This window comes from Acanthamoeba castellanii (assembly GCF_000313135.1).
Source record: "Acanthamoeba castellanii str. Neff unplaced genomic scaffold scf7180000084761, whole genome shotgun sequence".
In the NCBI taxonomy this organism is placed as follows: Eukaryota; Discosea; order Longamoebia; family Acanthamoebidae; genus Acanthamoeba; species Acanthamoeba castellanii.
The window spans coordinates 119,498-132,205 of NW_004457596.1; the positions used below are offsets into that span (position 1 = coordinate 119,498).

The 12,708-nt window shown below is 57.3% G+C and overlaps 7 protein-coding genes across 7 annotated transcripts in view; 4 read left to right on the forward strand and 3 right to left on the reverse strand.

Annotated features, from left to right (window-relative positions):
• Positions 1-30: 30 nt before the first annotated feature.
• Positions 31-962, reverse strand: ACA1_227700 (isocitrate dehydrogenase Idp1, putative; the record flags this gene model as incomplete). Its single annotated transcript, XM_004346464.1, has 5 exons — positions 31-84; positions 126-286; positions 373-538; positions 624-721; positions 857-962. The coding sequence occupies 5 exons, from the start codon at positions 960-962 to the stop codon at positions 31-33; spliced, it is 585 nt and encodes a 194-aa protein (XP_004346514.1).
• Positions 963-1,236: 274 nt separating this feature from the next.
• Positions 1,237-3,590, forward strand: ACA1_227710 (uncharacterized protein; the record flags this gene model as incomplete). The annotated part of the gene is made up of 4 exons (XM_004346465.1): positions 1,237-1,335; positions 1,435-1,585; positions 1,653-1,841; positions 1,924-3,590. 4 exons carry the CDS (start codon positions 1,237-1,239, stop codon positions 3,588-3,590), a joined length of 2,106 nt encoding a protein of 701 aa, XP_004346515.1.
• Positions 3,591-4,521: 931 nt separating this feature from the next.
• ACA1_227720 (uncharacterized protein) lies at positions 4,522-5,147 on the reverse strand (the record flags this gene model as incomplete). The annotated part of the gene is made up of 4 exons (XM_004346466.1): positions 4,522-4,538; positions 4,701-4,787; positions 4,986-5,015; positions 5,114-5,147. 4 exons carry the CDS (start codon positions 5,145-5,147, stop codon positions 4,522-4,524), a joined length of 168 nt encoding a protein of 55 aa, XP_004346516.1.
• Positions 5,148-5,395: 248 nt separating this feature from the next.
• Positions 5,396-7,833, forward strand: ACA1_227730 (FYVE zinc finger domain containing protein; the record flags this gene model as incomplete). The annotated part of the gene is made up of 10 exons (XM_004346467.1): positions 5,396-5,686; positions 5,815-5,924; positions 6,051-6,111; positions 6,244-6,345; positions 6,457-6,567; positions 6,669-6,772; positions 6,891-7,077; positions 7,200-7,319; positions 7,399-7,564; positions 7,706-7,833. 10 exons carry the CDS (start codon positions 5,396-5,398, stop codon positions 7,831-7,833), a joined length of 1,380 nt encoding a protein of 459 aa, XP_004346517.1.
• Positions 7,834-8,156: 323 nt separating this feature from the next.
• ACA1_227740 (uncharacterized protein) lies at positions 8,157-9,118 on the reverse strand (the record flags this gene model as incomplete). Its single annotated transcript, XM_004346468.1, has 4 exons — positions 8,157-8,162; positions 8,209-8,292; positions 8,403-8,834; positions 8,924-9,118. 4 exons carry the CDS (start codon positions 9,116-9,118, stop codon positions 8,157-8,159), a joined length of 717 nt encoding a protein of 238 aa, XP_004346518.1.
• A 1,089-nt stretch (positions 9,119-10,207) lies between these two features.
• On the forward strand, positions 10,208-11,558 carry ACA1_227750 (FYVE zinc finger domain containing protein; the record flags this gene model as incomplete). Its single annotated transcript, XM_004346469.1, has 5 exons — positions 10,208-10,380; positions 10,457-10,579; positions 10,657-10,831; positions 10,880-11,114; positions 11,176-11,558. The coding sequence occupies 5 exons, from the start codon at positions 10,208-10,210 to the stop codon at positions 11,556-11,558; spliced, it is 1,089 nt and encodes a 362-aa protein (XP_004346519.1).
• Positions 11,559-12,278: 720 nt separating this feature from the next.
• Positions 12,279-12,708, forward strand: part of ACA1_227760 (Ras subfamily protein) — a gene marked incomplete at both ends in the record, with an annotated part of 703 nt that continues 273 nt past the window's right edge. The window contains 3 exons of the mRNA XM_004346470.1: positions 12,279-12,431; positions 12,464-12,509; positions 12,634-12,692. Coding sequence (XP_004346520.1) covers positions 12,279-12,431; positions 12,464-12,509; positions 12,634-12,692 — 258 coding nt within the window. The remainder of the gene's footprint in view (positions 12,432-12,463; positions 12,510-12,633; positions 12,693-12,708) is intronic.

The following is a 12,708-nucleotide window of genomic DNA, read 5'->3' on the forward strand; positions in this document are numbered from 1 at the left end:
TCGTAGGTGCCGGCCTTGGGCACCACCAGATCAGTGGCCTTGTACTGTGAAGCAATAGTGAGTAAGTCGCTCGCTCGTCAAGTCCTTGCTTGGTATAGAGAAAAGCATGCGACACCGCACGGTACCTGGTCACCGTGAGCATGACGGCCGATGACGATGGACTGGCTCCAGCCGGGGACGAGACGAGGAACGTTCTTACAGATGATGGGCTCGCGGAAGACGGTACCGCCCAGGATGTTACGGATGGTACCGTTGGGGGACTTCCACATCTTCTTCAGCTTGAACTCTGGTGACGTGCAGAGCCCGGTCAGCATCGTCATTGAGAAGACGTGGATAGTCAGCACACACGGACGCGTTCGAAGGATAGGGTACCAGCGACGCGGTTCTCGTCGGGAGTGATGGTGGCACACTTGATGCCGACGTTGTACTGCTTAATGGCCTCGGCAGCCTCAATGGTAACCTTATCGTTGGTCTGGTCGCGGTACTCGATGCCGAGATCGTAGTACTTGAGATCGATGTTCAGGAAGGGCAGAATCAACTGCGTAGTGGCAATAAACGGTTAGATTGATGTGCTGCAGTGCAGGTAGAAATAATGCGGCAGCAGAGGAGGCACGGCAGCTAACCTCTTCCTTGATCCTCTTCCAGATGATCCTGGTCATCTCATCGCCGTCAAGCTCCACAACGGGGTTCTTGACGTCAATCTTCTTGTGGGCGAGCCTCACTGTGCATACACAGACATTTCGCCAATTTAAGCACCAGAAATCCTCACAAAAAGCGCGCACAAGGGGCTTTCGAGCAAGAGGCGGGTGGATCAAGACTGAAGAAGGGAGGGCATAAGAGACGTGGTCATTTGCACCTTGAGAATGTGTCAGGGCCACAGCAGTGGCGCCCAGATGACGCTGCGCCAAGGCGCAAGTAGCGGGAGTGCTCCTCTTGGCAACGTTGATCGCTTGACTGCGCATGGTGTGGTTGGTTGTTGATTAGATGTGGGGTGTAGATTGACTTGTTCTCGTGTTTCCGTTTCTGGAGTGGTCACGACCAGGATTGGTAGCCAAGACCTGCAAGATTGAAAGGCATGCCAAAAATGTTGAGTTCTTTCCCGCCCAAAATCTAATGCAACGCGTTCGCGCCAAAACCAAACCTGCGCCACCAGTGTGGCTTCGCTTGCATTGTGTGAGTGTCCATCATTACCAGAGAGAGACGCATCGATAAAGGGCGTGAGAGGTGGGGAAGAAGATGGCACTCAGATCAAAGATCCAGGCATTCGAAACCGGAGGCGTTTCGAACCTCACTCCGAATTCCAAGCGCAAGCGGAGCATTTACGATGCTGAAGTGGTACGCGCAGTTGCACACCAATTCTTTGATCAACTATTCCGTCCGACTGACTTGGTTGCGCTCCAGGATCAAAAAATCGATCTTTTCGAATCGTTGAAGGGCCAAGAAGAGGGATATAGACGCCTCGGGCCCATGTACCGAAGATTTGGCAACCTCAAACAGAAATTCGAGGCTGATCTGCGCTCGCTTCACTCCAATGAGGAAGAAGACAAGGAGAACATCACCAACCGCAGCCAGCCCGAGGCTACTCGTACGCACCAGCGACGCACTGTGTGCTTGCTCAGATTGGCGCTAACACCGCGCACGTACTTGCACAGGTCCGTCCACACCAAAGGCCAAGGAAGCGCAGTGCGGCTTGGCCGACGAGCTGCCCGACGCTGTGTCGGTGGAGGAGGCCGCGATGAACGCGGCGCGCGTCGCCGAGCTCGAGGAGATGATCCGAGCGCTCTACCACAAGTACAACGCACGCAAGAAGCAAGTGCACACCCTCAAGAAACAGAAGCTCGGTATAATGAGTTGTGTCTGTGCGTGTGCGTGCGGCGGTGCGTATGCGTGTGCGCCACGACTGACTTGTCCTTGGCCGCGCAGATCTGGAGAGCCTGGTGTCTGCGCAGCGAGACGAGCAAAAGCGACACACCGAGCTCCAGCAGCAGAGCGAGGAGGAGATTCAGCGGCTCCAGGAGCTGAACAAGTTCCTGAGTGAGGGCTACGAGGACGTCAAGGAGGAGATGCGGAAGAAGGCCGTGTTGATCCGCAGCAAGGTGCTGCGCGACGAGCTGCGCAAGGAGCTCGAGGACAAGCGCAAGCTGCGTGAGGAGATGCGCGAGAAGCAGAGGGCATCTATCCTCAACGGCGACGACCACCTCGAAGCCGAAGACGACCAGCAGCAGCTCGGCGCGTCTCCCCAGCGCGAGGAGGAGCACGTCAAGCAGGCCGCCGCCAGGGACGAAGAGCGAAAACGAATGGCGGAGCAGCTCGAAGCCGAGATCGCCGAGCGGATGAGGGCCGAATACGAGCAGCGCGAGGAATCGCTGGTGAACAGCCGGCTGGCGGCCGTGAGAGAGGAGCTCGAGCGGGAGACCGAGGCCCGACTGGCCCGCGAGCGTGCCGAGTGGGAGAGCCGACAGGCCGAGGTCGCGCAGCAAAACGAGGAGGAGGCGCAGCGACGCCAGCGCGAGTCGAAGAGAAAGCGCGAGGAGGAGTTCGACGGCCTCATGGGCGCGCTCCGCGGCGACAACACCCGCCTGGGCCGTGAGATCGAAGAGAAGGAAGAGGAGCTGCAGGTGCTCCGAAGCGACGTCGTGGCGCTGCAGGAGGCGATCGAGCACATGCAGGAAGAGATGACAATCGAGGCCACTGAATGGGAGCGAATGAAGGCCTGCCTTGAGAAGGAGGTGCATCGTGCCTACAAGGAGCTCAAGTCCAAGGAGGAGAAGGAGGCCGAGCTGCAGGGTGAGATCCGCGGCCTAAGAGACGAGCTGCAGCGCGCCCTCGCTCTCGCGCAGCAGCAACCCGGCGCCGATGAGAACGAGTGCCAGTACTGCGGTGGTGGCAAGCGAAGGAAGGTCGACAGCAATGGCGACAACCGCGAAGTTGAAGTGGAGCGCGAGGCTGTCACGGAGCAGACGGAGGAGGTCGAGAAGAAGGCGATCAAGACCACCGGTCGAGCTGCGGCCTCGGTGGCGACGGCCGGTAAGGAGACGACGCCCATCCGGACGCCCGTGCGAACAGCGCAGATCAAGCGACCCGCCTCGATGGTCGTCGGCAAGCGACCGAGCGAAGCCAAGACACAGCCGGAGTCCGATAAGGGCATGGCCACCAAGGAGGCCAAAGAGGAGAAGGCCGCCAAACGGCGGTCGCAGGTTAACACCTCGGTCGGCACGCCGCGGCCGGCGACCACGAAGCTGAGCAGCCGGGCGACGCTGGCCGGACGGGAGAAGATCGCGTCGCTGAGCTCGTCGTCGTCTGCCACCGCCACGCCATCATCGTCATCATCGTCGGCGTCGCCCCTGCGCAGGGCCAGCATCGCGCCCACCACCCCGCGCAAGGGATCGGTAAGGGAGAAGAGCGCCGCCAGCTCGATCGCGTCTTCGTCGTCCAGCGTCGCCACGGCATCGCCGCGAAGGCGGGAGCGCGCGTCGTCGGTGTTTGCCTCGCAGACGCCGCGGTTCGACACCAAGGTCGACCCCCTCCGCTACGAGAAGCTCGCTGGCCTTGGAGGCAGCAGCGGCAACAGCGACAACACGACGCAGTGACCCAGACGCAATGGCCTCCTTTCGTTGTGTGTAAATGCAGAGCCAGCGAACCTTTTGTGCATTCTACAGGGCTCGGTTGTTGCCACATTCCCACCTGCAACCTACCGTGCGCGGTGCCCACTCGCGTTGCAGGAGTCGTTCATGCACGATGACTAGAAGAAGAACTGGCCTCCCCTCCTACAATCACACACACGGACGCACACACGGACGTACACACACGACAAAACACACACGCTTCGCCTTGGATTGATCATCACACCCCACCCACAAGATAGGGAGCTTGGTCTTGGTGGTAAATGAGGTTTATTGGTGCTGTGGTAAAACAGTCAGGGCCAGTAAGGAGCTGCTCGCGAGAGTCCAGGCGAAGCTGAAGAAGGAAAGAAGAGGGTCAGAAGGAGAAGAGAGAGGGCGGTGGGAGAAGAGAGGGGAGACATGGAAACGTGTAAACGGGTAGTAACTCATATTCTATGGATGGTACTTGAGTTATGTCATCAAAGCTGTTGGTAATGCTATGGTTCGTTTTCTAATCAACGTGACTACCGTTCACGCACGCACGAGAAGAAAAAGATGTTTGGTGGCGAGTGAACGTACCCATTGAGGTCTCGGCTCCGGCCGTAGGTATGCAGGGCTAAGCTACCGGGTGGACTGGGTTGCAGTGCAGGCCTGAAGGGAGAAGACAGAGTCAGTTTCCGTTGATTGGCAGCTGGCCAGTCGTGGGTGTCGAAGAAAGACAGAGCGAAGCTCATAGACAAGTTTGGTTACATATGCTCGCGACGCTTGAGGTCATGCAGGCAAGCAGACCACGCCACGGCATCAAACGCAAATTATTGAATCATAGCGAAAAAAACGGAGTGGACACAGAAGCGGGAGTGTGCGTACCACTCCGGTGAGTGCGGACAGCTTGCTGATGCGATTGAGGGTAGACATCTTGCTATGCCAAACGGAGATCTGAAATTGAGAAATGGGTGAGATTTTGGTTGATAGGAGTGCAAGTGTAAAAAAATCGCTTGATGTTCAGAGAATTGTGGTCAATTGTCCTCAGGCTTGGGATCGGCGATAATTGTATCATCATAAAGAAGAACGCAATCTGCTGTGGGCGGGTATGCTTACCCTTGTGGAGGAAACGCACGGCCGCGGTAGTCATGTGGGAGGCATTGCTCCGGCGATCGCACTGATCAACTCCGGAGGCCTTACGATCTGAAGAAAAGAGCGAGAATCGTTAGAAAGATGCGAGTTGGGCGCAAAAGCCGTTCACTACATGTAGAAGAGATGTTTCAGACGAATTAAGGTAGCGGGTTTTTTCGTCAAATTGAGAATCAATCGGACAAATGCCTGTTGGTCATCATTGGACGCAGTAGCGGCCGAAGAGGTGGGAAGAGGGTGCGGAGGGTGTACCTAGTCTCTTCTTCAGCCAGCGTTGGCGGTCTGCATGGCGGGACACCGGGTGCAGTGCTGCCCTGGCTGGAAACGTGGGGGTGTAGACGATAGAGAAACACAAGAACGGCAACAAATAAATAAGGTACCGGCATTTCCTTTTTTGCAGACACACTTGTTCATGATTTTTGATTGGATGTTTGATTTGGCGCCGGCCCAGTGGCGCAGTTTATTTTTTAAAAAGAGAAAATACAAAGAGCAAAAGAGAAAAGATCGATCACTCCGACGGGAGAAAGGAGAGCACAGATTCAAAGTCGCCACTTTGTATCGAGCATTTGGGTACTCTAGATGAATTGAGGCTTCGATCGATTGCTTTTTAGATGGAACAAGAATCGCAGAGACCTCCTGGAATTCGTGAGGGAAAGCAGCGAATGCAGGCCAAATCTGATGGTTCGAATGGTGTAGAGCACAAGCCACAGCAACAGCGACCACACCGAGTAGCGCGCGGGAGAGATGAGGAAGCGGAGGAGCGAGAACGGCGGCTGGCCCTGTCCGGCGAGGCGCCCCCGACCCGCGAACCCTCCTATCCGCCGCCGTCAGCCGACGGAGGCCCCGCGAGCAACGTGCAGGTCGTGGAGGGCATCAACTGCCTCTGGGTCGACGAGCGCAACGTGCACGAGTGCCCCATCTGCAGCAGCGCCTTCTCCTTCTTCCGTAGAAAGGTACCGGCACCCGTTGAAAGAAGCTTTACTGCTTGCTGTCCCGGCATCATCGTCAGCCCGTTTCCTCACCGCGACTCGTGTGCGTGCGTGTCGTGCGTGTCGTGCGTATTATGTCGTGTCATGTGCAGCACCACTGCCGGGCGTGTGGCGGAGTGTTCTGCTGGTACTGCACCGAGACGCGGATAAAACTGATCGTCGTCGGTTCGCTCACCGAGCAGCTGGTACGCATCTGTGACATGTGCGCCAAGAAGGGTATTTACCACTCCCAACCTCCCTGCCCGCTTATTTATTTTCGTTGTTATTTATCAATCAATTAATTTATTTACATTTTACTTTCCTTCCTTCACGTCTTATTCTGGGACAGACAAGCGCAGCAGCTTGCCCAGCTTATTCACTACTACTCTTTCGTGGGCGTTCAGTTCCACGTGCGCCAACGAAGTGGACGCTGGTTTGTAGTTGGTGGTGGTGGTGGGTGTTGCCGCGTTCTTCACTCACGCCTGTCTGTCTGGCCGTGCGCGCGGTTTCGTGGCTGTGTGATCGAAGCAGCGCACATACAGACGGCTCCAGTGCTGGAGTCGTTCATACCCGATGACGAGATGAAGGACTGGCACGTCCTCATCCACTCCTACGATCACACAAACCCACAAAACAACAAACGCGTACGCTTCTCCCTCCACCACCATCATCACCATCACCGCCACTGCCACCATCCAATCATCACCGCCGCCGCCACCACTTGCGAGCCAAGCGCACACTCACACTCGCGACAGCTCAGGGAGAAGATTAAGAACCAAGAGGTGCCCGATGTCCTTCGGTCTCTGCTATGGCAAGCCCTCACGGGGTCGGCCCAGGCAAAGAAGGCCTCGCCGTACAGCTATGCCGTACACGCCGCCCCTCTCCTCCTCCTCCTTCTCGCCCGTCTCCCAAATGGCCGAAGGCGCTCACGTCGGCCTTGGGGCTCGTTCGGTTGCGCGCGCTTCAGGCGATGCTCGAACGTGAATTGGATCCACACACCGAAGAGCGGCTGCACCAGGACCTCGCTCGCACCTTCTCCGACGAACGACTCACTCAAATCAAATGCAAACGGTACCCCCCTGCCATTTCGTGGCGCGTGCGTGCGTGCGCGCGTGTGTGTGCGTGTGTGTGTGTGCGTGTGCGTGTGCGTGNGTGCGTGCGTGCGTGCGTGCGTGCGATGTGGTCGCAGGCGAGCGCGTGACGTGGCGCGCAGTCGCTCACTCAACGTTGAAACCAACTCCAGAATCGACAGTCGGCTGGTGCAGCAGCGCATATTCAACGTGCTCAAGGCCTTCTGCCTCATGTACACCAACATCACCTACGAGCAGGGAATGAGCTTCATCGCCGGCGTGCTGGTCCTTCTCACCGACGAAGAAGTACGAAACAACAACCGGCTCCGCACATTCTCTCTGTTCTTCTTCTTCTTCTTCTTCTCTTGCTCTATGACCGCTCACCCGCCACGCAATCGACGCAGCACGCCTTCTGGATGTTTGTGCAGGTGATGCGCAAGTTCTTCGTCGCCGGCATGTACAAAGCGGGAACGCCCGTGCTCAAGCGGTGCGTCGAGCACTTCAAGAGCATGGTCTCCCACCTCTTCCCCGACCTCGACGAACACTTTGTACCAAGCCCCCTCCCCCCTTAGACATTTCTGTTCCGTTCCGGCCATCCCTCACGCCGACTCGCGTGCGCACGCACAGAACCGAGAGGGGATCACGGTGGAGATATTCGCCAACCAATGGTTTTTGACGCTCTACTCCTACAACTTTCCGCTCAACTTCGTCTTCCGAATATGGGACCTCTTCCTGAGCGAGGGCATCGACTTCATTCTCACCATGGCCCTCGCCATCTTCTGCCACCAGCAAGGTGCCCTCCTCCCTCCCATGCTTCGCACTCAACCACCCGCGCCCGTGCTCGCACTCATCAGGATCGCCGTCTCGCGTGTGTCGTACCGTGTGTGTCTTGCGCGTCGTGCGTGTCGTGTCGTGTCGTGTGGTGCATGCGCAGATAAGCTGACGAAGCTGAACTACATGGAAACGATGACGTTTTTGTCCACCCTGCCATCGGTCATGCACAATTTTCGGAGTTACATCAACATCGCCATCGAGATGCTGGAGGACATGGCCTCCGAGTGATCGGCCGGCACACGGGCGCGCACTCGCAACTCGAGGCCGAGCCGCTCATGCCCCTGTGCGCCACAGGGGCCACCGCCTTGAAGCGCCAGATGAACACGCAGCAAGCAGTCCTCCAACCTGTTCACCCCCTTTCGCCGCTTTCTTCGGTCTTCTTGTTGTATTCATCATTTTTGTGAAGAACTGCTGATGTTTGCCGCCCACCCATCGTTTCTTCCTGTCTATACACATACACCTGTCTTATTCTTTATCTTCACTGTCGCTTGTTTCGCGCCAATGCATCTGCGATCTGGTCGGTGTATATATCGTTGGTCGTTAGGGTGACGCTAGACCTGATAGTTATCAGAGGAGAGTTGGAGAAGAGTGGGACACGCGTACCGATTGTATGGCGGCCTCGCCCTGGTTGCCCGCCATGTCCACCTCGAGCAAGGTACCATTCGCCGCCACCGCATCCGCCAACGCCTGCCACACAACCATTCCACTTCCGTTAGTGTGTGCGTGTGCGGTGGTGCGTGTGTCGTGTGTCGTGTGTCGTGTGTCGTGTGTCGTGTGTCGTGTGCGTGCGCTCGAACCTGGCTCCCTGCGGGGCCGATGGCGTTGTCTCGCAGGAAAATTCGCTGCAGGCTGTGGTTGCCCCTGATGGCCCGGGCGAGCGCGATGGCGCCCTCGTCCCCGATGCGGTTGTTGTTGAGGCTCAGCGTGGCCAGCGCGCACGCCTGTCGGTGGTCCATCAGGTGGATCATCCGGGCGAGGTGCTTGGCGCCGTCGGGTCCGATGTTGTTGAAGTCCAGGTAGAGCGACTTGAGCGCCGGCGGCGAAGGCGCTTCCTGGCTCTGCTCGCTTCCATCGCTCCCGCCATCGCCCATCGCGATCTGGGCCGCATCGCGCCAGGCCCGCTCCTCGGTCGAGCTATTGGCCAGCGCGGCCGCGAGCGTCTCGATGCGCTGGTCGCCCAACGCCGCACGCCCGGACGTGGGCGCGTCCCAATACTCGTCCGGCCGCACCTTAAATAAAATAAAATAAATACATAAATAATCGCCAGAGGAATAAAATATTAAATAAAATAGAAATAAATAGTGGAGATCATGCGAACCTGGAGGAGCTCGATTTGTTGGCGGTTGTGAGGGAGGCGGAGGAGCGATGTGATTTCTTCCCACACATGGGAGGGAAAGGGATCGTCGAGGAGCAGGTTGACCTCGTTGACATCATGGTCGTGCTTCTGCAGCGCTCGGGCCTCCACGATGGCCATCTCCGTTTTCGTCAGCCCCTTCCCAAAGCACCCGCCCATCTTTTGCTTCGCACTGACGATCAAAAAACAGTGCTGTTTTTTTAAACTTTTTCTCGTTGGCCAACAGATAAAAAGGGGACCAACAGAGAGATTCTGATTTCTGGTTGGTGCGACTAAACAGGAGAAAATTCGCCTGCACTAATCACCTTCGCCACTGCCTTGGTGGTGATCTGCGCACTCTCCGCCCCACCTCCCTTCCAACCTTCCTCCATGCCACGCTCCTTTGGCTGCGCGTGGGGCTCGTCCACCATCGCCACGCCTTCAGGTCCTTCCGCAGTGCTGGGTCCGCCAAGGCTCCAACCCTCGTTCGCTTGCTTTCGAGGTGCGAGCGTCAATCAACTTGGCATGATCATCAGGCTCGAACGGCGCAACAGTGGCAGTCACGCCCATGAATGACGTGTGCCGTCGGACGGAGCGGTTCGGGTCGAGAGTGACGAGTTCAGGCCACCCCAGTTCTTGACACGCCCGACAATCCGTGCGCCAACCCCCTTCGCCCGTCTTCCACCAGCAACCTCCGCCGCTCTCCGACGAGGCCCTCGGACCCGATCTCGTCCGAGCTGGCTCGCTGGCCCGCGAGGAGAACCGGGAATTCGGCGGAAGCGACCCGTTCGCCGAGTTCGGTAGCGCACAGCGTGATGGCGTCGGGCCTAGATGGGTTGATGCGGTAAGGCGAAAGTTCTGCGTATGGGGCCAGGAACTCGTGATGGCCCTACGGGACGCACGGATGATACTGTGGGATCGCCAATCGGAGTTGTTCGGGGTGTGGTCTCTGCCAATCCCATTGGCCGGAGGGAGCCTGGCAAAATTCCCAAGAAGATTGAAGCCAGACTGTGGGAGGTTCGGGGTGGACTTGAGGGAGCGCACGGCCATCATGAGGAGATGAGGAAAGGGGTCATAAGGCCATCGGGTCGCGGTGAAGAGCTTTCCCTTGTTTTGAACTTTGCCAACCCAACACACCACCCTATTGCCCTTCCACAGTAACGGGAGGGGCGCACTCCTCACCACCGCCATCATCAACACCCCTTGCCCGCCCCCAACTGACCCGCCTTCGCCTTAGCCCAAGCCTTTGATCTACCGACCACCACCACCATGGGGGCCGTCTACTCTTCGCCCCGCCGTGCCCAGCCCCAGGCTCCTCCCCACTTCCCCACCAAGGGCCTTGAGTTCGTCAAGCCCAAGCCCGAGCTTTCCCCCGTTAGCCCCAAGACCACCACCACCAACAAGAGCGCGCCCATCTACATGCCCTCGCAGAAGCTCCTGCAGTACGCTCGCCCCCCCCTCTTTTTTTTCTCGTTGGTTCCCAGTTCTCACCAAGTGTTCGAATTGCTACACGCGAAGGTCCCTGGACACTCTGCCCGAGAACAAGGCCCAAATGATGACCGCCGCCATCTCCACCTCGTGGACCAACGCCCTCAGCGACGAGGACCTCTCCTCGCGCTTCAGCCACCTCGTGACCTCCGAGTGCGTCTCGCCATTCCACTTAGTGAAGAAAAGTGTGCTTGGGCCATGATCTGACCCGAGTGAACCCAACGCCACAGAGCCCTCAACCCGTGGTGGAAGCAAGACGCGGCGGCCTGCGAATGCCATGCGTGCAAGGCCAAGTTCTCGACCTTCAGGAGAAAGCACCACTGCCGCAGATGTGGCGAGATCTTCTGCTACGCGTGCACGAAGCAGCGCATGTCGTTGCCCCACCTGAACTACGGCCGCACGCCGGTGCGCGTGTGCGACAGGTGTCACACTTTCCGATCGAAGCAGCTCCAGACGCTCAAGACCGGGATCATGGTCAAGTACTACGCCCAGGAGACGCACGGCCTGCGCTCGAAGATCATGCACATGAAGCTCTCCTTCCAGGACGAGGACCAGCTCCGCCTGTCGTGGCGCTCGCTCGACCGCGTGGTGGAGACCACCTCGATCGACTTCCACACCATCAACGGAATCATCTCCGGTCCCTCCAACTCGTCCTTTGCCTCCCACGCTCTGCCTTCAACCGAAGATGGTACGTCATCGCATTCGCTTTCGCTTTCGTTCTTTATACCGTTCTTACCTTCTTTTCGCAGTGATCGAGGACCTCTTCTTCACGCTGAAGCTCGAGGACGGCACCGAGCTCTACTTCGAAACCATCACCCCTCTGCAGAAGAAGGAGGAGTGGATCGCGGCGCTGCAGGAATGCGTGCTCCAGTACCAGAACAAGGAGACGCGGATTCGACAGGTCGCGCAGCTGCAGAACAAGCTCAACGCCAGCGACGAGGACAGCGACGACGAGGAGGACGTCGACAGCGAGGTTGAGACCGAGGAGGACCAGGACCAGGACGAAGACCTCAGCAACATGGGCGGTCTGCCTTGCCTGGCGGTCACCTTCCCCGACGAGCTGATGGGTCCCAACGGTTCCGCCGTCTCGACTCGTCGCGACATCCTCAACCGCAGGAGACCCAGCTTCTAGGGCTGCTGCTACTCGCACCGCACACCATTCGCCACTCTTCACTTTTCACCCTCACCTATTTATTCAACACTGTCCTCCATTCACCTTTCATCATACACCACATTTTTCACACTCGCGGTGCTCTCTCTTGCCTTCGTACCGAAGCGTGCTCTGCCGCTTTGTATATACCGAAGAGCTGTACAGTTAGATAATGAAAAACACATCAACCCCCCCTTTGCGCCCTGGCCGTGGCCGGCCCCCACTATTGCAGTGCCCAGCCCCAGGTCTCAGTTTAGGTGTCTTGCGCGTCTTGAGAAAGAGTGAGTTGGCGAACCACGAGCGAGCGAGGAAATGAACCTGTACGAGTTTGGGTCGCGTTTGAGCATACCGTCGCCTCACGTGCCGCAAGGTAACACCAACACTTATTTCGCTTCAGGTTCTGCTTTTCTTTTCCCCACCGCACCGGCTCTTCACTCGGAAAAGAGGGGTCAATCGTTGTTCGTTTTCTGTTCGATCGCCCCAGCCCCTTTTGAGGATCGCAGACGTAGCAGCTTGATCGAAGAACTCGATAGGTACCATTTGTAGTTTCTTTTTGGCCATCTACCGGAAGTTAATGTTTCGTTTTGCACTTTGCATCCATCGCCTTCTTTCTTCATCGACGCCAATCACATCCCCCAAGAAAATCAAACTAATGCTCTTGATACTCTTCATTTCTTTTCAATTGCAATTGCAGAGGACAACATGTCGTTCAAGGTGTTCATTGTGGGAGATCCGGGTGTGGGCAAGACGAGCATGATGCTTCGATTCATAGATGACACATTCCTGGAGGACACGGCCCCCACCTCTGGCGGCCAGCCCGGCAAGAAACGCCAAATCGAAGTGGACGGCAAGAACGTGAAATCATTTTGTTTGATACCGATGGCCAGGAGAGATTTGGCAACATCACCTGCTCCCTCTACCAGGGCATGCATGGTACGCATCTCGCCCATTCACCCGCGATTTTTTAGTTTTTCAGCAACGGACCAATTCCTGCCATTTATTCTAATGATTTTATTTAGCCATTTATTGACCATTATTTGTGTGCCCCGTGCCACAGGCTTCATCATCGCCTACGATGTGAACAACACCGAGACCTTCAAGGCCGTGGATAACTGGGTAGCTGAGATGGAGA